Source organism: Vicugna pacos, chromosome 18, assembly GCF_048564905.1.
Source record: "Vicugna pacos chromosome 18, VicPac4, whole genome shotgun sequence".
NCBI lineage: Eukaryota > Metazoa > Chordata > Mammalia > Artiodactyla > Camelidae > Vicugna > Vicugna pacos.
The window spans coordinates 38,966,989-38,989,715 of NC_133004.1; the positions used below are offsets into that span (position 1 = coordinate 38,966,989).

At 56.0% G+C, this 22,727-nt stretch overlaps 1 protein-coding gene and 1 long non-coding RNA gene across 6 annotated transcripts; one reads left to right on the forward strand and one right to left on the reverse strand.

Annotated features, from left to right (window-relative positions):
- Positions 1 to 977: 977 nt before the first annotated feature.
- On the forward strand, positions 978 to 18,483 carry MLXIPL (MLX interacting protein like). 3 transcript variants are annotated; one of them, XM_006201375.4, is made up of 17 exons: positions 978 to 1,784; positions 5,582 to 5,688; positions 8,687 to 8,769; positions 8,933 to 9,022; positions 9,314 to 9,358; positions 9,837 to 10,038; positions 10,163 to 10,243; positions 13,144 to 13,313; positions 14,701 to 15,247; positions 15,493 to 15,560; positions 15,636 to 15,786; positions 15,943 to 16,055; positions 16,145 to 16,264; positions 16,440 to 16,567; positions 16,649 to 16,772; positions 17,406 to 17,535; positions 17,790 to 18,483. In XM_006201375.4, exons 1-17 carry the CDS (start codon positions 1,486 to 1,488, stop codon positions 17,906 to 17,908), a joined length of 2,577 nt encoding a protein of 858 aa, XP_006201437.1. In that variant the 5' UTR covers positions 978 to 1,485; the 3' UTR covers positions 17,909 to 18,483. The 3 variants fall into 3 exon arrangements, with proteins under 3 accessions (XP_006201437.1, XP_015092451.2, XP_072799216.1); XM_015236965.3 differs by having other exon boundaries at positions 15,639 to 15,786; XM_072943115.1 differs by having other exon boundaries at positions 15,493 to 15,786.
- On the reverse strand, positions 10,529 to 22,704 carry LOC140687132 (uncharacterized). 3 transcript variants are annotated; one of them, XR_012061261.1, is made up of 5 exons: positions 22,502 to 22,704; positions 19,087 to 19,180; positions 18,542 to 18,752; positions 16,636 to 16,804; positions 10,529 to 10,983 (listed from the first exon to the last, which is right to left on the reverse strand). It is a non-coding gene; the product is annotated as an uncharacterized lncRNA (long non-coding RNA). The 3 variants fall into 3 exon arrangements; XR_012061259.1 differs by lacking the exon at positions 16,636 to 16,804; XR_012061260.1 differs by lacking the exon at positions 16,636 to 16,804 and having other exon boundaries at positions 19,087 to 19,236.
- Between the last annotated feature and the right edge of the window lie 23 nt (positions 22,705 to 22,727).

The following is a 22,727-nucleotide window of genomic DNA, read 5'->3' on the forward strand; positions in this document are numbered from 1 at the left end:
GTCAGACAAGCACATAAGGGACAATTCACTGTGCCAAAATTACCAGAAGGGCCACTTAGGGATGGCTCTCTCTCCAGAAGGGGCAGGCTGAGGTGGGACCTCCAGAATTTGGTAGAGATGGGCAGGGAGAATGTACCCCCTGCAGAGAGCAGCAGGGAGTAAGTGGAGGAGGGCAGCTGGGGCTCCTGGGAACGTGAGGTGACTCTTTGGCAGGGACAGAGGGAACCTGTCCAAGGGACGTGGTGGGTGGAAGGGCTGGCTTGTGACCAGCCTGGATCATCATTTCAGCACCCTCCAGGCACTGCCATTTGGTTGTGGGAGCTATGTGACCCTACCATGGGCTGAAAGAAAGTACATGTGGGGACCAATTCCAAGCTTCTAGCCCCCAGCTGACCACCTGCTCCCCTTCCTCTCCTGTGACCAAACGTAGGCCACACCCTCTGTAAAGCCAAGGGAGGTTAGCATTTGCCTCCAGCCCTCATTTGTTTGGAAGTTTGGAAGATAGCCCTGGGTGGGAAGGGATATCGCTGGGCGGGGGCTGGGGGGAGTCTGGGATTCTTCTAGACTAGGTTTTGTGGCTGTCCCTCTGTAGATATTTAGGTCTGTTTCCTCTCCTGTAGACTCTGGTGCTCCCTCTGAGGTGGAGCAAGATACCTTACGTCTGAGGATTGTTAAAGATGCCAGCAAGGTGACAGGTGTGAATGCCTCAGTCCAAACAGCCTAGTTTGTGTCCTCAGGGTGAGAAGAGAGCCTTCAAAAACAGGAACACAAACTGGACCTCAGGGTTGGTGAGACGAGGAACCCAGAGCAGATGTCCAGAGGATGTCCAGAGGAGGATGACCATCCGTCACCACTGGTGCCGACCCCCGGCGGGTGGGGCAGGATTCACTCTCGTGTACCATCCCGGGCCTCTGTGCAGGTGCAGTGATGATTATAATGGTAACTGGGGGTATTGAGACCTTCCTGTGGATCACGCCACGTGAGATTTCTGAGAGGTTGTTTCGTCCAGCTGTGTGGAGGACTGAGAAGGAGGGAACGTGAGCCAGGATATCAGAGAAGGCAGGGGTCAGTAGCTAGGTGAGGGGTTTCACAGGAGGGTGCCCTGGGAACAGGAATGCCCGGCATTCAGGCGCTTTCTGGGCTTTCTGGCTCAGGAGTGACTTCTTGAGACCCCTTTTGGGTGAAGTAGGGGCCGTTCCACCAAGAGTCCAAGTGGTAACAGCAGAAGGAAAGACGAGAGGGGAGACAGGGACCTCCTCCTCTTCCAAACTCCAGACCCGCGGGAGATCCGACCAGGTGCTCTCACACCTGGCGTGTTGATTATGCAGATTTAAGTACGCCCAGTCCGCGCCCGCGCCCAAGGCCCCGCCCACTCGAGTGACCTGTGGGGCGGAGCTATGCTAATGAGCCGGTCTGGCCACACGGGCGGCGAGGGCTGCTGCACAGATCCCAGGCGAGGCTGCGGCGGCGGCGGCGGCGGCGGCGATGGCCAGGGCCGGGGCGCTGGCGGGTCTGGTGGCGGGCTTTCAGAGCCCGCGAGTCGTCTCCAGCCCGGATTCGGATTCAGACACAGACTCGGAAGACCCGAGTACGCGGCGCAGCGCGGGCGGGCTACTCCGCTCGCAGGTCATCCACAGCGGTCACTTCATGGTGTCGTCGCCGCACAGCGACTCGCTGACCCGCCGGCGAGACCAGGAGGGGTCCCTGGGAGTCACCGACTTCGGGCCGCGCAGCATCGACCCCACACTCACCCGCCTCTTCGAGTGCATGAGCCTGGCCTACAGGTGAGGGCGGCTCCGGGGCCGACGGCCTCGGTCCTTCATGGCGGGACCACGCGCTGGGGCCCCGGACACCCTACTCGGCCCCAAACCTTGGTCTCCGACTGCTCTTGGAGACTCCAACCACATCCTGGATACCCTCCCTCCCCGAAGCCCGGAGTGTCCTCTGACCCCAGCCCAGCCCACTGGTCCCCGACAAGCTTGCGCACCTCTTGGTTTCCATTCCTCACCGCTGTGATTCCTTCTCCAGGGAGCGGACCTTCTGCCCTCCACCTCGACCTCCGTAGACCCACCGCAGGCCTCTTTTCCCGGTCCTGACCCCTGTGTCCCCAAATAAATGCCAGGGCATCCCTTGCTCTCCCAGGACCCTAGGCCGTCCTAACATCCTCACCCCCTTTCTGGAGGCCACTCCACCCGACCACCTGCAGCCCTCCACTCCCAATGCAGCAGCCCCAGCTCAGACCCACGCTATTCCTGCACCCTCTCGATACTCCTAACCCCTGCAATTGTCCTAGTTCATAGCCAGCGTCGACTGAAACCCAGTTTCTCGCCCAGCCTACACCCCTCAATTGTTAGGACACCTGTTCTTGACCTACTAGGTCCAGGGTGGCGAGAGGAGTGTGCCCCGGGCCGACCCAGAGGGACACAGCTCGCAGTTTCCCAGCAGTGGCCCGGCAGAGGGTGCTGCAGACCGCGCGGGGTTGGTTCCCCGGAGGCCTGGGCTCGCCTACCCCCATCGATGAGCGAGGCTGAGTGTCTAACGCTGCCTGGGACCCCTGCTTGGCGCGTTGCAGAGCACGCCGGCCACGCCCGCCCGAGCTCCACGCCTGTGTCCCCAGGGAGGGCGCGAACTGGGGTCCTGGCTCAGTGCCCTGGAGCAAAGTTCCCTGGAACGGAGGGGCCAGGATAAATTATCAACTGAAAACCGCTGGGAAGAAAGGGAGATCAGCCGGCCTTGATCTTTTCTCTGCAAATATTCCTCTTCCTCTGCGGCGCCTCCTCTTCTGAGAACCGCTGGCTACAGACTCGGCACTTGCCTCTAGAACTGGGAGCAGGAGCTGGGGTGGGGATTGCGGGGGAGTGTTGCCCACCCACTACCGCCGCTGCCCAGCCGCGACCCTATTGGCTGGAGGTTTTGTAACCTTGGCCCACAAGCTCTGGCCCCAGGCCCAGGTCATGTTGCAATCTGATCGTCCAGAGAGCCAGACTGGCTTGGAAAGTTCAAATTCCCATCCCTCTCCTCCCTCCCTTCCTCGGATATCACGAGACCTCCTGGGACAGGACATCTAAGGTCATGGTACACCAGATGTGGGCACCCCTGCCCCCCAGGGTCCCCCCTTTCCCATCCACTCCCAATTTAAGCTTCCTCCTTTATACTACATACTGCTCTACCTAGACTGCCTCATGCCCACCCCCCATCCCAGAACCTGGGGGCCAAAAGGAGGGAGTCGGGGGAGGTGGCAAGGTAGGGGACAGAGCACACTCCAAGAACCTCCTGCACTAGGAGGCTGACTGGAAGCTAATGTGACCCCTGTCAGGGATAGCTGGGGTACAGAGGCCTGGACTTTCTCCCTAAACACCCAGCATATTCTATCTCTATGGCCTGCCTTGGGTGGGGGCCTAAGCTCCAGGGATGGAAGTGGCTCAGTACCAGAGGAGCCTCTGGTTTCCCCATTTGGTAGAGGGAAAAAACTGAGGCTCAGACTGGGACAGTGTTTTAGTCTAAAGTCCCCTAATTATAGGGGTTCCTTGGAGGAGAGAGGATTACAGAAGTCAAGGTGTCCCAAGAGAGTAAGTGGATGGTAAGGGACAGCAAGGCAAGCAGTCCAGAAGTGCTGGGAGGAACGGGCCAGCTTGACCCGGAGGACAACCTGCAGATGTCTGGCCAGCTTGCACCCTTAGCAGGGCTGTATGGACGGAGAGAGGACCGCTCCACTGGGAGAAGGCCCATGTTCCATGGTTCTGTGGGTGGAAGCCTCAGGGAGGCAGGTTCTGGAAGCTCCAAGAAGACATTTGTTCATGGTCAGAGCTGGCTTGTTAAGGAAGGAATGGCCTCAGGGATGGGGGTCAGCAAGCAGGACCCTGTCAGGGAGACTATAAGGTAATTTCCACAAGGTAGATATGTGTGTGTGCATGTGGAGGGTAGTTCTGAGTTTTCCCCATCCCATCCCCAAGATTCTAAGAATTTCTCTTAGTCATAAGAAGCCCTTGAACCCTGGGCACAGGCTTTTTGCTCCAGGCTGGGCCCGCTCCTCCCACCCCAGCCAACAGGCCCAGAACAGACCAAATCCTTTCCTCTGGGCTTGATTGTCACCGTCTCACCTCCCCCAGCCCTGCCTGGCCACAAACACTATAACCCCAGCAGGGAAATAGAGGAGGGAGGGAAGGCAGTCTGGGCTGGGGCACTGGGTATCAGAGTGGGCTGGGAGGTTGCTGGGATACAGGCTGGGGCAGCAAACTCATGAGTCCCCCATGTGCCACAAAACAAGCTGGCCCAGCAGGTATCAAGTGCCCCCCACCTTATCTCCCTACTAGACAGATGGTGTTTATCTAACTTAGGAGGAAGGGGGCCAGCCAGCGGGCCTGGGTGCTTGGGCCATGTACTCTATTTGGGTAATGAGGCCTGGTGTGCCCTGGTGTGGCTGTTCTCACCATTCCCCACCCCACCCCACCCCACCCCACCCCAAAGCAAACACAGGAGCTTGGCGACCAGAGAGGAGAGGGGACTTAGTGACCTGTGCACTCAAGGGGCTGCAGGAGTCAGACTGCCACCCACCACCCCTCACTCCCAGGATGAGAGAGCGGCCCCTGGATGAGAGAGCCTGACATTCTAAAAGACTAAGTCTTGGGGCCTCAGTCTTCCATGTGAGCAAAGGTTGGAGAAGGTGGGCCAGAGGAGAATTGTATAAAACCTCAGTTTGTGGACCAGGGGGAGGGAGGGACCAGCAGGGGTCTAAGACCCTGAACATCTTGACCTCCTAGGTCAGCTCCCTGGGAGTGGCAGACTTGGCCTGAGCCCAGCAGGACCCTGAGAGTCAAGCCCCTCACTTGATAGGGCCCTTCCATCTCATGGATTTGATAGACTACTAGGGTTACGGTCAGGGTCAGGGTTAGGGTCAAGGTGCCCGCTGCCCATCACTCCACCATCCTAGCTGTCTTCCTTTGGGTCCTGGTGGCTGTCATCTTGCACACACCCCTAGGAAGGGACACATCTTCCAGCTCAGTCCAGATTGTCATCCTGGGATTCTGGGCTGCCCAGACAGCAAAAGGGCAGTGGAAAGACAGTGGCTGGCTGCTTGGAGGCTGTCTCTGGTGAAGAGGCTCCCTCTCTACCCAGAAAAACCTTACCTCTCCCCTGGGCCTAAGGGGGCCAGTGGAGAAAAAGCCACGGGGCCTCAGTGAGTCTCCACCATATGACCTTAGGCACGTCCCCTTCTCTTCCTGACCCTCAGTTTCCTTCAGTAAGAAACGAGCGAGACCCTCCTTAGTCAGCCTAGGAGACAGATGCTTGTGAGGCCACTGAGCTTTGTTGTTATGAGGACTGAGCTGATCAACAAGTTTCAACAGGTCTTGCCAGAGAACCTAAAGCCCCTGGTGCGGACCTGGAGGAGTGTTTTAAAGGCCTGCCTCTCAGGGTCGCTATTTCAGGCAGGTTAGAATGAAGGGCAAAATTTGGGGGGGGGGCCTTAAATTGCCCACCATAGATAAGTGCCTGGGAAGAGAGTGGAGCCAGCCCCTGCAGATGCTCCCTTCAACCTGCCCCTTTCTCCACGCCCCCTGACCCAGCCCTCTCCCTCTCACAGTGGCAAGCTGGTTTCTCCCAAGTGGAAGAATTTCAAAGGTCTCAAGCTGCTGTGTCGGGACAAGATCCGTCTCAACAACGCCATCTGGAGGGCCTGGTATATCCAGTGTGAGTGGGAACCACGGGCCCAGCAGGAGGGCTGGCGTGGGGACTGCCCTGGAAAGCCCCAGGGCCCTCAGGGCCCCCAGGGCCAGCCCCAGCAGGGTGCTGTGGGGGAGATCAGGTCCCCAGCACCGGGATCGCTCAACAGCTTTTGACTGCCAGAGGGTTTGGGGGAATGTGCCCCAGAGGGCCCTCTCCACTGTGAAGTTGGGCACAGCAGGGGTCATCCCTTGGAAGAACTAAGGGGGGCTGAGATTTGGGGAACAGTTCCAGGAACTTTCTTCATCCCATTCGTGTCATCAGGTGCCTCAAATGCAAGGGTAGAAAGAGGCATTCAACTCTATCTGGGCCAGTCGCACCACTTTGCAAATGGGGAAACTGCATGGGTCTCTACCAGCCTTCCACTGAAGTCCTTACTGAACCTCCATCAGATGCCCCCACACGGAGATGTGGGGGGAGGGGCCAAGAGTGGTAGAGTGGAATGGACTCTAGACTTGGAGTCACCCAGAGCTGGTTTCCCACTCTGCCTCTGCCCCTTGCTGGCTGTGTGACTGCAGGCAAGTTGCCCAACCTCTCTAAATCCATTTTCTCATCTATAAAATGAGGCCAAGAGTCCTAACTTTCATGGCTGGCATGGGGATAATGGGTATGAACAGGCCTGGCACAAAGTTGGTGCTTAATAAATGATAGTTGAATCTAATGTACCCCTGAGGAGGTCATGGTCATTCATTTGGGGATATGAGACCCACCCACCCCCAATTGTGGCAGGGCAGCAGAGACTGAGACACCACAGACCAGTTGGTCCTGTGCTGGGACCTTGTTCAACTCAGTAAGGTCCTGCTGCAGGAACAAAGTCTGCCTGAGCTGGGAACACACAGTCCAGGAGGGACCACACATGGTATTCCCTGTACTAGCTCCACTGGATTCTAGTCAAGCAGAGAAAAGGAGTAGGTTTTTTTGTTTGGTTGGTTGGTTGCTTTCTATTCATCTATGTGTCTAGTACCTTCATAAATCATCTTATTTAAGGCTTCCTAGCAACCCTGGGAGATAGATATTATTATCCCCATTTTATGGATGAGCAAGTGAGGCCCAGAGAAGGTGAGTGACTTGTTCAGGGTCACTGAGCATAAAAGGAGCAGAGCTGTGGCTGGGAGTCCAGGGCTCTCCAACTCAGCCTAGCACTCCTTCCAGCTGGCTGGCTTCCAGAATGCTCAGGATGGGCCCTGCCCAAACCAGGAAGTTGATAGGCTGCGGGGAGCGGGTGTCTCTACCCACCACAGCCTCCCACCCTGCCGAGGTTTCACCCTCTACCCTTCCCCCCAAAGCTGGATGAGATGTATAAACCCTTCTCTTCAAAAAGAATTTTTGATGCCACCTGGGGTCCTCACCCAGATTGTCAATCAAGTTAATAGAAGGACCCCTGTTTCTGAGTCAGACAGAGGAGGGGATGAATCAAGTTCTAGCACACCCTAGCTTTGTGACCTTGGGAGGGCCCCTAGCCTCTCCCAGCGGAAGCGTGCTCATCTGTAAAGTGGGAGCAATAAGAGGTCCTACTGCTGAGGTTTGCTGTGAGTTTGCAGCGAGATAGAGGATCCATATCTCAGCACAGGGCCGGATACACACAAGGGCTCCCTGAAGGTGAGTTATTACTATTATTGTGATATTAGCAACAGCACACAGCAGGCCAATAACAAATGTCAGGACTCCGTCTCCCTGAGCACGGATGGTTTGAAGTTGGGCTTCAGAAAAGCGGCAGGAGTGGGGGCTGCTGGAGGGCTGCCTGGCTTATCCCTCTTGCACCTGCCACCCCTTGGTAGGCTGCTGGCCCGCACTGTGCTTTAGAAAGAATTGGCTTGGCCGCCAGAGGAAGATGGGCTGCAGAATGTGAGGCTGGAGTCAGGGAGGTCTGAGTGAGAAATGACAACAGGCAAGAGAATGATAGTGAGACTATGGAGGGGAGGGGACAGTGGAAGAAATGTCACACATCCTTAGGATTAAGACGGTTAGTCCATGGATTAGACCAGAATGCTGGGAGACACTGGGAAGTTGTGGGATTGGTAGTCCAGCAGAGGCACAGGTTTGGGAGTGACGTTCCCACACATCTGAGGGTGATGTTTTGGAACATCCTAGTGGAGGTTCCCCAGGCAGCTGGAAAGGAGCAGAATGAGAGAGACTGGGGGAGTGGGCCTTGCAGAAGGGCCAGTGAAAAGTGGTCAGGGAGGCAGGAGAACAGAGGGAAGGTTCCTGGGGCTTAGGGAGGAAGGGGGTGCTTGCAGTTAAGGTCTAGGAGGATGGGACCAGGGAGGGCCAGGGCCTTGAGTTCAGGAGCTGGGTCAGTGAGGTGGGCGTGGGGACAGAGGCTGAGTTACAGGAGGTGAAGACTGGGAGGCGCAGAAGTAGAGGTGAGTGACAGTCTTCCACAGTTTAGGAGGAAAGCAAAGGGGAGCCAGGAAGAAGGTTAGCTTGGGGAGCAAAGGAAGGGAAAGTTTTGGGAGGTAAAGGAGAGCCTAAATTTTGTTTATAGGCCAAAAAAGAGCCTGGGGAGAGGTCAGGATTGGAGATAGGGAAGGGAGTGGAGGAGGCAGAGAAAGGATGCAGGCAGGTGGCCTGAAGTAGACCAGGGGTGGTTCTCTGAGGTGGGTTTGGGCAGTGCCAAGGAGCCTGACGCAGGGGACCAGGGCTCTGGTCCCCTGGCCTGCCAGTCTGACCAGGACCTTTTGGCAAAGTTCACTCCCTGAGGCCCCATAATCCCATTTAGCAAGCATTGCTTGCACACCTACTAGGCTCCCAAGGGAGGCAGAGGAGGTGTGGAAGTTTCATTTCACAGGGTCTCATAGAGGAGGGAAATCTGGGAGAGCAAAGAGGAAGGCTTCCTGGAGGAGGTGGCACTTAATCTGAGCAGCAAAGGCCAGGCAGGATTTCAAAGTGTGGCACTTGAGTCCCAGTGCCCTTGGAGTGGGAGATGAGGGTGCTGGGCATCCCTGACCTGGCCCCCTTCTCTCAGATGTGGAGCGGAGGAAGAGCCCCGTGTGTGGCTTCGTGACCCCCCTGCAGGGGCCTGAGGCTGATGAACACCGGAAACCGGAGGTAGCTGAGACCACTGGACCGACCACACGCCACCCTACAAAGTCCAGCCCCTCTCGCCCATCACTCCTTGTGCCGAGTGGGAGGGGCTGGCCCAGAGGGAAACCGGGTGAGGGTGGGGTCAATGCTGCCCCTCACGCTGAGTCTCTTTCCCTGCTGTCCCCAGGCCGTCGTCTTGGAGGGCAATTACTGGAAGCGGCGCATCGAGGTGGTGATGCGCGAGTACCACAAGTGGCGCATCTACTATAAGAAGAGGGTCGGTGTGGGGACCCTTCCCCTGCCGCTGCTGCCCACCGTTTCTCTTGCGCGAGCCCTGAGGGGCTTCCCCTCCACTGCGACCCCGCCCTCCATTGACCCAGGCTGACAGCGCCACCGCGTGGCCACAGGGCCTCCTCGCAGCCTCCTTACCTCCCAGGGCAGAAAAGCCTCCAAGGGGAAATAAGGGATCCGGTTGATCTGGGGGAGCTTGCGAGTGGAGGACGCCTTGGCGGGGAGTGATGGAGGAGGGGGCAAGGGATCCAGTGTCCACCTCTGTGTGTTCCTGCAGCTCCGTAAGTCCAGCAGGGAAGGGGATCTCCAGGCCCCAAAGCAGGTAGGTGCTCCCTGGACCCAAAGAATGGACGCTTCCCTCTGGGTGGGCAGGGCAGGGACGGGTGTGAGGGTGAGGTGAGAGAGGTGGGCTGGCCGCTGTCCTCTGGTTGATTAGTTGAGCTCTTCTCCCCTTGGGAAGGGAAGCCTTGGAGCACAGTGGTGGGGAGACCCCAAGCCTTATGGTTGACTAAGTGATGGGGAGGCATGGGGGAACAGAGGGCTGTAAGAACTGGGATCCCAGGCAGAGAGGCCAGTGGGGTGACCCAAGCCTTCTAGGCAGCAAACTGGGTCCACCGGAGAAAGGAGAGGAGGGGCTGTGTGCAGAGAGGCCCTCTTGGGGGCTGACTACTTCATCCCTCATGCAGGGGGACGGACGATATGGAAAAGCCAGGGCCAGTGGGAGACCCCTGTGTCTCCAGGCTGGGAGGGAGTAGGGCAGTGGAGCCCTCTTGGGGCTGCTGATGGCTCTGTCTCCCCAGGCGGAAGGAGGGTGGCAGCCACCGGAGCGATGGTGCGAGCAGCTCTTCACCAGCGTGGTGCCTGTGCTGCTGGGGGGCCCAGAGGAGGAGCCTGGCGGGCGGCAGGTTCTGGATCTCGATTGCTTTCTCTCCGACATCTCCGACACGCTCTTCACCATGACCCAGCCCAGCCCCACGCCCCTGCAGCTGCCCCCCGAGGACGGTGAGGGCCTGCACCAGGGAAGGGAGACCTGTGGGAATCCAGGCAGTCAAGGGAGGATGGCCGGGGACGGGTGGCACCACTCCACCTCGCCTGATGCCCCTGATGTCACCGCTGCCCTCTCCAGCCTATGTTGGCAATGCTGACATGATCCAGCCAGACCTGACGCCTCTGCAGCCCAGCCTGGATGACTTCATGGAGATCTCAGGTCGGGCAGGCCCCTTCCCCTGGGTGGGTGGATGGGCAAGATCAGTGGGAGGAAAACCCCAGGAGGACTGAGACCTCAGGCCGGTCCCAGGCCCCTCTGGGAGGGCGGATGGTCTGGCTGATTTCTGAGAGATCTTCCTGGTTTCCCTTTTTCTGACCTTGGGATGCAGCTGGTATGGCTTCAGGTGAGAGCAAGGCCAGACAGGGTACCTGGCAGGGGCAGGGAACCGGGAACATTGAAGCTCCAGGCTTAGGGGAGCTCCCAGGAAAGCAGTAGATGTTGGGCCCTCAGGGGAGAGAGAGACTTTTGATTTCTTTGGGTCTATTTATTAGTATTTATATAACTCATTAAAAAAAACTATTTGTTAAAGAACGTTTCAAGCATACACACAGGTAGGGAGAGAGAGGAGTTCCAGGAACCTCACCCACTTCTCTCCTCTTACGTTATTTTTAGGAAAATCCTGGGAATCATACCTTATGGAGCATTCTTTAAAGTAGTCCATTTCCCTGTCTCCATCTCCTGGCCACCAGTCACTGGTTTCTCGTGTTCCTTCAGAGCTATCATAGCTGTATAGTACACGTGGACAAATATCTTTTTGTTTTCGTAACAGCCCGTTTCCCATGTTGCTTTCTTCACTTAGCTGTAGATCTTGGAGACGCCCTTGTAGATCTTGGAGTCACACACTTAGGGGACTCCAGAGCCAGACTCGGGCCAGACAAGGAGGTTCAGCCTGTCTCAGCCTAGGTTGGGGGCAGAAAGGGGGTTCCTGAGATAAAGGCTTAGTTTTGTTGACCCCTCCAGTCCTTCCCCACAGGGTCCTGGGCCTGTCAGTTAAGAGGTGGAGGCCTATGGGGCGGGGACTAGGGAATGAGGAACCACCCCCACCCCTGCCTCAGCCCTGGGCGGGGGTGGGGGCTGCAGGGACAGAAGTGTTGATGGCAGTGCCCTGGGAGCAGACCAGCCTGGGAGGGCAGCAGCCCCATCTGGGCACACAGACTCCTGCCACAGGTAGGAGCCCAGTGGCCCCCACGTGGGGCTCTGGGCAAAACCTGACCATCTGGGGCTAAGAAGCGACTTCGCGCAGTCCGGTGTGGCTGCTGGAGAGGGAGCCCGAGAGGGCAGCCCACGGGCAGGGGTGTGGGGCACACACGGGAGGTGGCCAGTGTGGTCTGCTCAAGCACTCCATGACCTGGGAGAGCAGGGAGCACCAGGGCCACCAGGGCTGCCGCTGTGTCCCTAAGAGCTCCTCACTTGAGAAGGGACCCAGTGAGGGGGCCATAACTCTCTGGAGGGAGGGGGCTTGGTGAGGTGGGTGCGGTGAGGGGGAGAGGCTTGGTGAGCCACACTCAGGGAAGCAAGGGGTAGGAGAGGGGCTCAGCCAGGGCATGGCAGGTCAGTGGGGGGGAACAGGCTAGGGCTAGGAAGTGACTTCTCCCAAGGTGGGGTGGGGACAAGCTATGGTGAGGGGATGGTGGTGACTCAGGGATGAGCCAGGCATGCTGTGAGCCCGCCGATTCTGGGGAATGGGCGGCAGCAAGGAGGGCACTGCTCCGTGGCCCTGAGCATCCTGAGGCCAGGCCTGAAGGGGCTTAGGGACAAGGCCTGTGGTCCCTGAGGGCTGGGGGTGGAGGTTCAATGACTGCTCACCCTCTGCCACCTAGTCCTTCTATTGAAGTGGGGCAGGAGGACAGCAAGATCCCTTCTGCCCTTGTGGCCAAGAAAAACACAGACACACACAGACATGGGCACAGGCAGACATGACACACTGAGCACTCATACCAGGGCACGAGCACAGACTCAGACAGAGCTACAGTCAGTGGGACAGACACATCAGGAGGTAGACAGAGAAGTGCTGCGCGAGACTGACACAGAGGTGGCCGCTCCAGAGTCACATAAGAGGCACAAACAAGACCCTGTCAGACTCAAGGTTTTATCCCGTCTTATCCTACTCCTGGGTTTCCTTGGGGCCCCTGAGAGAAAGGCCTGGCCAGCTCTCTCCCCTGGGGGGTTAGGGCCTACCCAAGGCCAGTGGAGTCATGTCTGACCAGACCGGGAGGCCTTGGTAGCTGATGCAGACAGAAGGCTGGTCAGGGTCAGAGAAAGGTGCCCGGAAGGGAGCTGGTGGGCGGGCTGCGCCCAGGCCCGGGATGTGGTTAGGCCACAGGCAGCTGCTTCCCAAAACCAGAATAGCCTGGGGCTTACACAACCTGCACCTCAAACAATCTGGTGGCTCCCTCCCCACCAGCTCTTCCAGGCCTTCCAGCACCCTCCCAACTCCTGCCTCCACTCTGAGCTCACCCTTTGGCCCCTGTTCTGACCCCTGCTCTGATCCCCCTTAGCCCTTCCACCACACTTCTGGGCTCTACCCTTCTAGCCCTACCTGTTGACCTTCCAGCAAACCCAACTTGTCCCAGACCCACTGACCTTCTGACCCCTCTCACCCCTAACTCACTCCTTGAACTCCTGCCACCCCCATGCCCTTCCCCATCCCAGACCTCCTCCCCTTGGACCCCACCCTTTCCCTCCCTGGCACGCTCTAGTCCCCGCCCCCTCTGGTAACAGGAGCAGACAAGACCTGGGTGCCCAGGCCTAGGGATGGGGAAGGGGGCACCTCAGGAGCCCAGTGTGGGGCTCGGTGGGAGGGCTGCTTCCTGGGGTTCTGCCTACATCCTTGTGCAGTGCCCCCTGTCTCCCACTCAGGCCCATCCCACCCGAGCCTCGGCTGCTGCTTCCCCTGAGTGAGACAGAAACTCTCCCAGTTTCACAATCTCCTGTGGAAGGCCCCTCTCCCGCGCCGGCCCCCACCCCACCGCCAGCCCAGCCTGGGGACAGGGCCGGCCCACTGCTTCCAGTCACGGCCTGAGCCCTAATGGCTAATGCCCTGTATATCTGAATTACAGATTTCTTCACCAACTACCGCCCTCCACAGACGCCTACACCTTCAAACTTCCCAGAGCCCCCCAGCTTCGGCCCTATGGCTGACCCTGTCCTCAGCAGTGGGATCCTGGGCTCGGAGGTGCCCCCTGCCTCCTCGGGCATGACCCACCTCTCCGGGCATAACCGCCTGCAGGTGAGCTCACCCCACCCCAGCCAGTCCTGCCCAGCTCACCTGCCCACACCCAGGAGGTATTCAGGGCCCTTCCTGAGTATGCTTGGTGGACCCAAGAGAGACTGGAGAGGGAGAAAGACCCTCATGAAGCAGAAGTGACAAGATGGTTGTGGGAGGGAGGCCAAGGACAGAGGAGCATGGAGTAGGGCACTACCTAGGGCTGGGCTGCTTGTGGAGGGCTTCCTGGAAGAGGGGGGAGTTCTGGGCCTCAGTGAATGAGTTGGGTTTGGGCAGAAAAGACCAGCAGAGGGCAAGCCAGATGGAAGGAGAAGCGTGAACGGAAGTCCAGAGGCAGAAGCTGAGCATGCGTGCTTAGGAAGCAGTGAATCTACCATTTTGGCTCAGGAACTCCCAGGCCCAATTCAGAGGTTTCCCCCCCAGTGCTAGACTAGATGACTTTTCCATTCATCATTTGACTTTTCAGGCACTATTGCAGCTCACTGTTTGAGAGGTCTCTCCTTGACTAGACAGTGAGCTCCTTGCTGGAAGGGCTATGCTTTGCTGACCACTGCATCTTCTATACTTAGCACAGTTCAAGCTCATTAACAGCACTGGGTAAATGGTTGCCCAATGATTGAGCAAGTAGTGAATGAATGTGTAGATGGATGGGTGTGTTGGTGGAGAGATAAATGGGTCATAGATGGAGGTAGATGTTTACATGGCTGGTGTATATATAGGTAAGTGAGTGGTTGGTTGGATGGATGAGCTGGTGGATGGATTGAAAAATGAATAGTTTGGCGGGGAGGGTATAGCTCAGTGGTAGTGTGCACGCTTAGCATGCATGAGGTCCTGGGTTCAATCCACAGTACCTTAAGTAAAAATAAATAAACCTTATTACACCCCACCCCAAAATGAATAGTTTGGTAGATTAATGGATGGGCTGGTGGATGGATATGTGGCTGATTAATATACAGATGGTGGAATAATGGATGGATTATAGTTGGGTTGGTGGGTAAATGAAGGGAGAACAGATGGTTGGATGGATTGATGAATGGGATCAGTACCTGGTGGACTGGTGGAAAAACAGGTAGATGAGCCAGCTCACAGATGAGAGAATAAATAAGTAGATGAATGGATGGAGAATGGTGGTTGGTTGGAGTAATAAATTATTTGGTGAATGAACGGGTGGGCAGGAAGATTGATGCTCTTTCTCATGGCCAATTTGTGCATGTGTTCCACTCCCTCCCCTCAGTAGATTATAATTTCCCTGGTGTGTGTGTGTGTCAGAGGGCAGGGATCATTTCCCCTGTCTCTCCCAGTGCTCAGTCCAGAGCTCAGCCAACGGAAGAGGCTCCCCAGGAGGCCTCAAAGGTCAGCTTTCTCCCCTGCTCTCTGTCCCCCCAACCAGGCTCGCAGCAATTGCCCTGGCCCCCTGGACTCCAGTGCCTTCCTGAGTTCTGATTTCCTCCTTCCTGAAGACCCCAAGCCCAAGCTCCCACCTCCTCCCCAACTCCCACCCCTCCTCCAATACCCTAGCCCTGCCAAGGAGCTTGGCTTGGAGCCCTGTGCCCCACCACACTTCCCTCCCATGGCTCTGCCCCCTGCTCTGCTGCAGGAAGAGCCTCTCTTCTCTCCCAGATTCTCTTTCCCTACAGTCCCTCCTGCCTCAAGAGTGTCCCCAGTGTCTGGTCCCACAGCCTTCCCACCCACCCCACAGCCTGGCCCGGGCCCTGCCCTGGCCCCCTTCCCCATAGACCTTCTACCCTCAGGGTGTTCAGACCCCCCGTTTGGGCCTCACTTCACAGCGCCTCAAGGCGCACGGCCTAGAGTCAAGCCCCCCACCCCATCCCCTAGGGGACAGAAGCCCAGTACCCCCACCTTGGTCCCTGCCACTGCCAGCCCCACTGCCACTGCCGGGGGCCACAACCCTTGCCTCACACAGCTGCTCACAGCAGGTGAGTTGGGGGGAGCAGGGTAGATGACAGAGGGGGGACATAGAGACCAGATGTGGAAATGGGGAGCCTGTGGGAGCAGAAGGTGAAGCTAAGGGGCCAGCTCAGCTAAGGGGAAGGGTGGCAAGGAATTAGGGACCTGAGCCCTGAACCCCAAAGAGGTGTGGGCTCTTAGGAGGGGAAGGATGGGGTCTTGGGAGGTGATGAGGTTGGGGCTCCAGCAGCCTCACATTTCTGCCTGTGCACAGCCAAGCCTGAGCAAGCCCTGGAACCACCACTTGTGTCCAGCGCCCTCCTCCGGCCCCCAGGGTCCCCGGTAAGGCAGCAGGCACTGGGAGGTGGAGGTGAGCCCCCGGGCTTCACCCTGACTCTCCGCCCTTCTCCACCCCAGCAGGAGACAGTCCCTGAATTCCCCTGTACCTTCTTTTCCCCGACCCCGGCCCCTACACCACCCGGGCCACTTCCGGGCCCGGCCACACTGGCCCCTCCCAGGCCCCTGATTGTTCCCAAAGTGGAGCGGCTTTCACCCCCAGCATCCAGCGGTAAAGAGGGGTTGCAGGGACTGGGGGACTGTACTGGGTGGAGGGAGGAGATGGAAGAAGAGGGTACTATGTCTGGGACCAGGATGAGAGGGTCAGGGCAATTGAACCCTCTCCCGTGTGTCAGTCCATCTGTGGGTCTGTCTGTCCCTGGCACAGGTGGTGAGCGGCGGCTGTCTGGGGAGCTCAACTCCCTGCCGGGCCCAGGGACTCTGAGGATCCGCATCTCTCCCCCTCAACCCATCCTAAGCCAGGGCCGTCCAGACAACAAGGTGGCACCATTTCTCACCCTAAGATCTGTTTGCTCCCCTCAGGCCCTCCTGCACTCCCTCCTAGGCTCACCCTGCTGTCTGTCCCCCAGACGGAAAACCGGCGCATCACGCACATCTCTGCAGAGCAGAAGCGGCGCTTCAATATCAAGCTGGGGTTTGACACGCTGCATGGGTTGGTGAGCACACTGAGCACCCAGCCCAACATCAAGGTGAGTCCCCAGCCCAGGTTGGCACCCCAGAGCCACAGGGACCCCTTTGTGGATCCCTGATGCAAGACCAAACCCCAGGGTCCTCCACACACCCAGCTGCCTCCTCCATCCCAGTGCCTCAATGAGTCCCAGGGTGGGGGTCCTCCAGCACCTGAGCCCACCTGTGCTGCTACAGATGAGCAAAGCCACCACACTGCAGAAGACGGCCGAGTACATCGCCATGCTGCAGCAGGAGCGTGCGGCCAAGCAGGAGGAGGCCCAGCAGCTCCGGGACCAGATCGAGGAACTCAATGCTGCCATTAAGTAGGTGTTGGGGCGGGGGGCCTGCAGATGCCGGGCAAGGGGGGCCTGGCTCCTCACCCCTGACCTACCCTGTGGTCTCAGCTTGTGCCAGCAGCAGCTGCCTGCTACAGGGGTGCCCATCACACACCAGCGGTTTGACCAAATGCGAGACATGTTTGATGACTATGTCCGGACCCGCACGCTGCATAACTGGAAGTTCTGGGTAGTATCCTTGCTTGGCCAGCTGCAGGGTGAACACTGCAGCCAGATCAGACTGTGCCTGATGCAGGCTCAGCTCCCCAGGCCAGGCAGCATCTCAAAGCTGCTCCCAGGGGAAGGGGCTCCAGTTCCACCCCCTCCTTCTAGGCCCTCGGCATTTTGGTCAGCTGTGTTGCCCAGTGACGGGCTGGGAGTAGAGGGAAACTGAGGGGGAGCCCCTGAGTGAGGGAACCACAGCCTCCCCCTCAGAAAGTCCCAGGGGCAGTTTGGGAGAACCTAAATTCTGAGTAACATGATTGGGGTGGGCCCTCGGGAAGACATTGAATCTCTCACTCCCCTACCTGGTCAAGCCCTTGCCTGAGCTGGGGCAGGAAGCCCAGGGATGGGGGATAGTCTAGCCCAGGGATGGGGGATAGTCTAGCCCAGAAGAAGGGCCATGGAGGAGCTGGGGGAGAGGGCTGAGAGCCAGAGAGCTGGGCAGGCCTTTGTAGGATGGGAGGGCAGGTATAGTGGGGTCTTCGTGGTTTAACGCTGGATAGTGGCCAGACCCTTCCCCCAGTTTGGGCAGATGTCAGGGCTACGTGTGAAGTGGGTGAGGGTACCAGCTGGATAATAGGCCTGCTCCTTGACCTGGGCCCAGTTCAGCATCCTCATTCGGCCTCTGTTCGAGTCCTTCAACGGGATGGTGTCCACAGCAAGCCTGCAGAGCCTCCGCCAGACCTCACTGGCCTGGCTGGACCAGTACTGCTCCCTGCCTGCTCTCCGGCCAAGTACGTGAGCCAGCCTACCCAGGAGCTGTCCAGGCCTCAGGGCAGGGTGTCCCACCCTGCTCCAACCCTAGGTCCAGCCTGTCTTCAATCTAGCCTAGGGTTTTGGCCATCCCACTGTGCCCCCAGATGGGCTACCAGGATACCTGCAGATGGAGGTGTAGGAGGGGCTAACAGTTTTGCTCCCTTTGTCTTCAGCATCCAAGTGTAGGCCCTGACCCCAGAAAGTGTCTCTCCCCCTCTCTCTCTTTCCCCAGCTGTTCTGAATTCCCTACGCCAGCTGAGTACATCTACCAGTATCCTGACGGACCCGGACTGTATACCCGAGCAAGCCACACGAGCAGTCACAGAGGGCACCATTGGCAAATCTTTATAGTGCTGGCCAGACCCTCCGCTCACTCAGCTGCCCTGGGGCTGCTTTCCCTGGGCACTCCCCTCTGTCCCAGGTCCCTGGCGGTCAAGAAGGGTTTCTTCTGATCTCCTGGAAGCCAGGAAGAACTGGCTGTGACCTGGGGGACTTATCCTCCCTATTTGGACTTCCATTTTCTGGTCTGCAAATTGGGGATGGGGACGCTTCAACCGGAAGATGATCCCAAGGCCTTAGCAGCTGTGGTGCTTGGGGCCTAAGCTGGCAACTCAGGGAGTTTGAAGGAGGGAAGGGGACATTCCTGTTTCCTTGTCACTCCTACCTGGCCCCCTACAGGCAGGGCTCAGGCCTCTATTTCTGAGCAGGGAAGCCAAAAAAGAGGTTCCTTCTCTTTGCTCCTCCACTGGTAGCCTGGTGGGGTTGCATGAAGGCGACCCTGGGTGAGGCCAGGCAGGTCTGATCCTGGGAGAGATCAGAGCAGGGCGTGGCCAAACCAGGGCAGGCATCTGGTGTGTGTGTGTATGCATGTGTGTGTATTTTGTAAAGAGTTCTTGACCAATACAAATAAAAACTGTTGGGGACTGTCAGCGTGTCTCACTCTGGGATGGAGAGAGAGCAGTTGGCAGTGGGAGGTGGACTTACAGGGGCCTCACAGGCCATGAGAGGGCCTCAGCTTGTCCTCTGAGCTGGAAGCCCCTGGAGAATTTTGAGTGGAGGCAAGACAAAATCAGACATAACTTCTCAACAGGATCCCTCTGGGTGCTGAGTTGAGAATAGGACGTGAGGGGTCAGTTTCAGGTATTGTTGTCATCCAGGCGAGAGAGGACAGACACTCATGCTGGAAATCTTCCCTCTGTGGCCAGGAGGAGGTTCAGAGAGGCTCACCACCTTCTATGTTAGAGGAGGGCAGATCTGGGACCAGGGAGTGGGGGTGACAGGGCCTTCCACTGGAATCATCCAAAAGAAAATGCTGCCCCAGAGGGTAGTGACTGCCCTACGGAGTGAGATGCAAGCAGAGGGTGGGCAGCCACTGGGTCAGGATATCTTAGAAGGAGCTGATACTGCAGATGGGGAGCTGGGTAAATGGCCCCAGTCCTTCATTGATCCTTTCATTGATCCATTGAACAAATATTTCCTGGGACTGCTCTGGTCCAGGCACTGGTCCTGGCTCTGGGGATTTTGCTTACCGCTGCATCCCTCTCCTCTCCAATGAGCTGACACTCAAGCCTGGCGAGTCTAAATCCTCTCATGTCCTCAGAACCTTCTGAAGATGTTTGTAGGCTAGAAAGAGCAGATGGTCTTCTGGGGGCTTTGATTTCCCGCATTTGTGTAGAATACTAATAACAAGAACATTTATAACTGGACACTGATCTAGTGTTTACCACGTGCCAAGCACGATTCTAAGCACTTTATGTATATTCAGTCCCTTAATCCTCATGACACCTACATCTATAGGCCTGTTGTGAGGCCTGAGGGGTAAGTATACACAAAGCACTTACAACAGTGCCTGGCATGTAACACGAAGAGAGAGTTAGCATAATGACTACTATTGTCCCCACTTTACAGGTGAAAAATTGAGGTACAGAGAGATTAGCCCAAGGTTGCAAGGTTAGCGGAGTGCCCACCCAGACTATCTGACTTCAGAGTTTCTGCTTTTAGCCACTTTCTACTGGGCAGGTGACAGGTGTACCTAGCTTTTAAGTGCTGCTGCAGACAAGAAGCTCTCTAAAAGGTAAAATCTTCTCAGTCTGTGCTCTGCTGTGTTCACCCATGCACCCTGCCAGGAAGGTCCTCATACGACTTCCCCTTGACCCTGCGTCCCCTCTAGATGCCACCTTCCCTTGAGAGAGTCATCTACACCTGCTCCCTCCTCCCCTCCCACACCTGCCTTTGGGCTCCTCCTCCCTCCCCCGTCTGCCCCAGCCTCACCCCTGCCCTGGCTCACCTGACTCCCTTGTTGCCAAATCCAAATCCAACACTTTGCCGTCCTTTTCTTGCCTTCTCCTGGGCCCTTGGACCTCCTCCTTGAGCCTCCCCCTTGAACCAAGCTTTCCCAGCAAATCCAGACTTCTCACCAGGCCCTCCTTCATCCTGACAGCATCTTCTCAGTTCCTGCTGTGGGAGACTCTTCTTCCACCTGTCCCTTCCTCGGCCCACTTCCCGTCTCACTCTCAGGCAAGACTCAGCAATGCCATCCCCTCCGGCCCCTCTGCTGAGGGCTCTCTATTCTGTATCTGCACTGTCCTCTCCCCAGAACTACACAATCACATATCTGACTGCCACCCTGAGCCCTCCATCTGAATGTTCCACAGCATCCTTAACCTTGAAGGAGCCAAAATAGAACTCATCATTTTCAAGACTGAAGCACATAGTCTTCCCCCTCCAACTGGAACCTTCCTCTGCTCCCCATGCCTAGGAAGGGCACCACCATCTAGACACTTGTGGAAACAAGAAACAGTCATCTTTGGCTCTTCCCCATACCCTGCTGCCCTGTGGTATCTGTTACCAAGGCCTGGCCAGTTGACCTCATAAGCATCTATCCCCATGGCCACTGCACTATTCCAAATGGAACATCATCTTTACATACACTCACTCTCTTTTATTTTTTTCGATTTAAATACAGTTAGTTTTCAAGGTTGTGTTAATTTCTGGTTACAGCATAAAATGATTCAATTTTACATATATATTCCTTTTCACATTCTTTTTCATTATAGGCTATTACAAGGTATTGAATATAGTTCCCTGTGCCCACCCAGACTGACTTCAGAGTTTCTGCTTTTCATTATAGGACCTTAATGTTTATCTATTTTACATATAGTATTTTACATATAGTAGTTAGTATCTGCAAATCCTGAACTCCCAGTTTATCCGTCCCCATCCCCTTTCCCCTCTGATAACCATAAATTTGTTATCTATGTTTGTGAGTCTGTTTGTTTTATAAATAAGTTCACTTGTGTCATTTTTAGATTCCACATATAAGTGATATTATATAGTATTTTTCTTTCTCTTTATGGCTTACTTCACTTGGTATGATAATCTCTAGGTCTATCCATGTTGCTGCAAATGGCATTTTTATGGCTGAGTAGTATTCCATTGTGTATACATACCACATCTTCTTTATCCAGTCATCTGTCAATGGGCATTTGGGTTGCTTCCATGTCTTGGCTTTTGTAAATAGTGCTATGAAAATTGGGGTGCATGTATCTATTCAAATTAGACTTTTCTCCAGATATATGCCCAGGAATGGGATTGCGGGATCGTATGGTAAGTCTGTTTTTAGTTTTTTAAGGAATCTCTATAATGTTTTCCATAATGACTGCACCAAAATACCTTCCCACCAACAGTGTAGGAGGGTTCCCTTTTCTCCACACCCTTTCCAGTATTTAAATAAACCTAATTCCCTTCCCCCAAATAATAAAGACATTGAAAGAAAGGAAAATTAAACTCATGATCACAGATACAAATTTCTAAGTAAGACATAAACAAAATAGCATCTAGCTATACAAAAAAAAAAAAAGACAGCTTTGTCTCTAGTTTCATGGCTGGGCCCACAGTTCTAAATAGCAGATTATGGAGGAAAAGCCCCAGGGTGCTCTGGACACCTCCTGCCAGCCATCCCCACCCCACTGCCCACAGCTGAGTCCATGCCCATCCCCCCTTCTCACCTCAGCAAGGACAAAAGGGAAGGAAGTGAGGCCACTTCATTTGCTCTCTGACTGGATCTGTTTCCTCACCCAAAGTTGTGGATGAGTCTTACTGTCATCTAGTCTCTGCAGCAGCCTCCGTCCTCACAGGGTCCTTCTCAAGGCCAGAAGGGCTACACTGTCAGGAAAGGCTCCCTGGTGGCTATGGAGATGTTTAAATCTGGCATCCCTAACCCTGGTACTTCGACTCTCTCTGGGTTGTGGGGCTGGGAGGCCCATGGAGCAAGCCTGTTCTGGAAACATTCCCTCTCCAGCTAAGCAGGTCTGGTCCAGATTCTGTCATTAGACTTTCAGAGCATCTCTTTTCTGGTGAAATGTGAATAAACTGTAGATTGTATCAATGCAAATTTCTTGGCTTTGATATTGCATTATAGTGATGCAAGATGTTACTACTGGGAGAACCTTGGTGAAGGGTACATGGAATCTTCCTGCTCATTTTTTTCAAAATCAAAAGTGTCTTCTTAATCTTTTCAACTTCCTTTCCACTCTCCAGTCCACCCCCAAGCCCTTATCACCTCCTTCTTGGATCCTTGTAACCACCTCTTGGTTTTTCTTCTGCCCTTGGCCTTGGCACACACTAGTCCATCTGGAGAATCTCCAAGGCACTGATTTTGAGCTATCTCGCACTGAAATAACCAACTGTGTGCTGGTTTGAGCTGGCACTCAAGGCCCTCCAGACATTTCCAATCTTACCTGCTAATTTTTACTTTTGTTCATGCCCTGTCTACCTAGAGCATCGTCCTTCTCAAGTCTTTTCTGAGGCTGTGCCCCAGCACCCCCCCCCCCAATTTCAGGACGACCCTGACCTTTCTCCATTAAGAGTAAACGCCAATCTGAATTCCCCGATACTAAGAAGACTTTCCCACCAGTCAAATGGGGGTAATAATCCCCGCCTTACCTCCTTGAAAGGATCGTGTGATGATGGCTGGAATAACGCCTTTAATAATGATTATCATTAAATTATTCAAGGGGAGGCCGAAGCAGGGCCTGCATTTCTCGCCGCCCACCCTCCGCGGAAACACAGCCTCAATGACTAGACCGTCTTAAACTGCCAGGCCCCGCCCCTCTGGACTCGCTAAAGACCAGACCCCGCCCCCTGGACACGCCAACAGCCGGGCTCCGCT

Coding starts and splice junctions, on each gene's coding strand:
- MLXIPL (XM_072943115.1), top strand. CDS start 1,486: ATGGCCAGGGCCGGGGCGCTGGCGGGTCTGGTGGCGGGCTTTCAGAGC. Junction 1,785..5,581: donor TGCATGAGCCTGGCCTACAG/GTGAGGGCGGCT, acceptor TCCCTCTCACAG/TGGCAAGCTGGTTTCTCCCA. Junction 17,536..17,789: donor CCTGCCTGCTCTCCGGCCAA/GTACGTGAGCCA, acceptor CTCTTTCCCCAG/CTGTTCTGAATTCCCTACGC.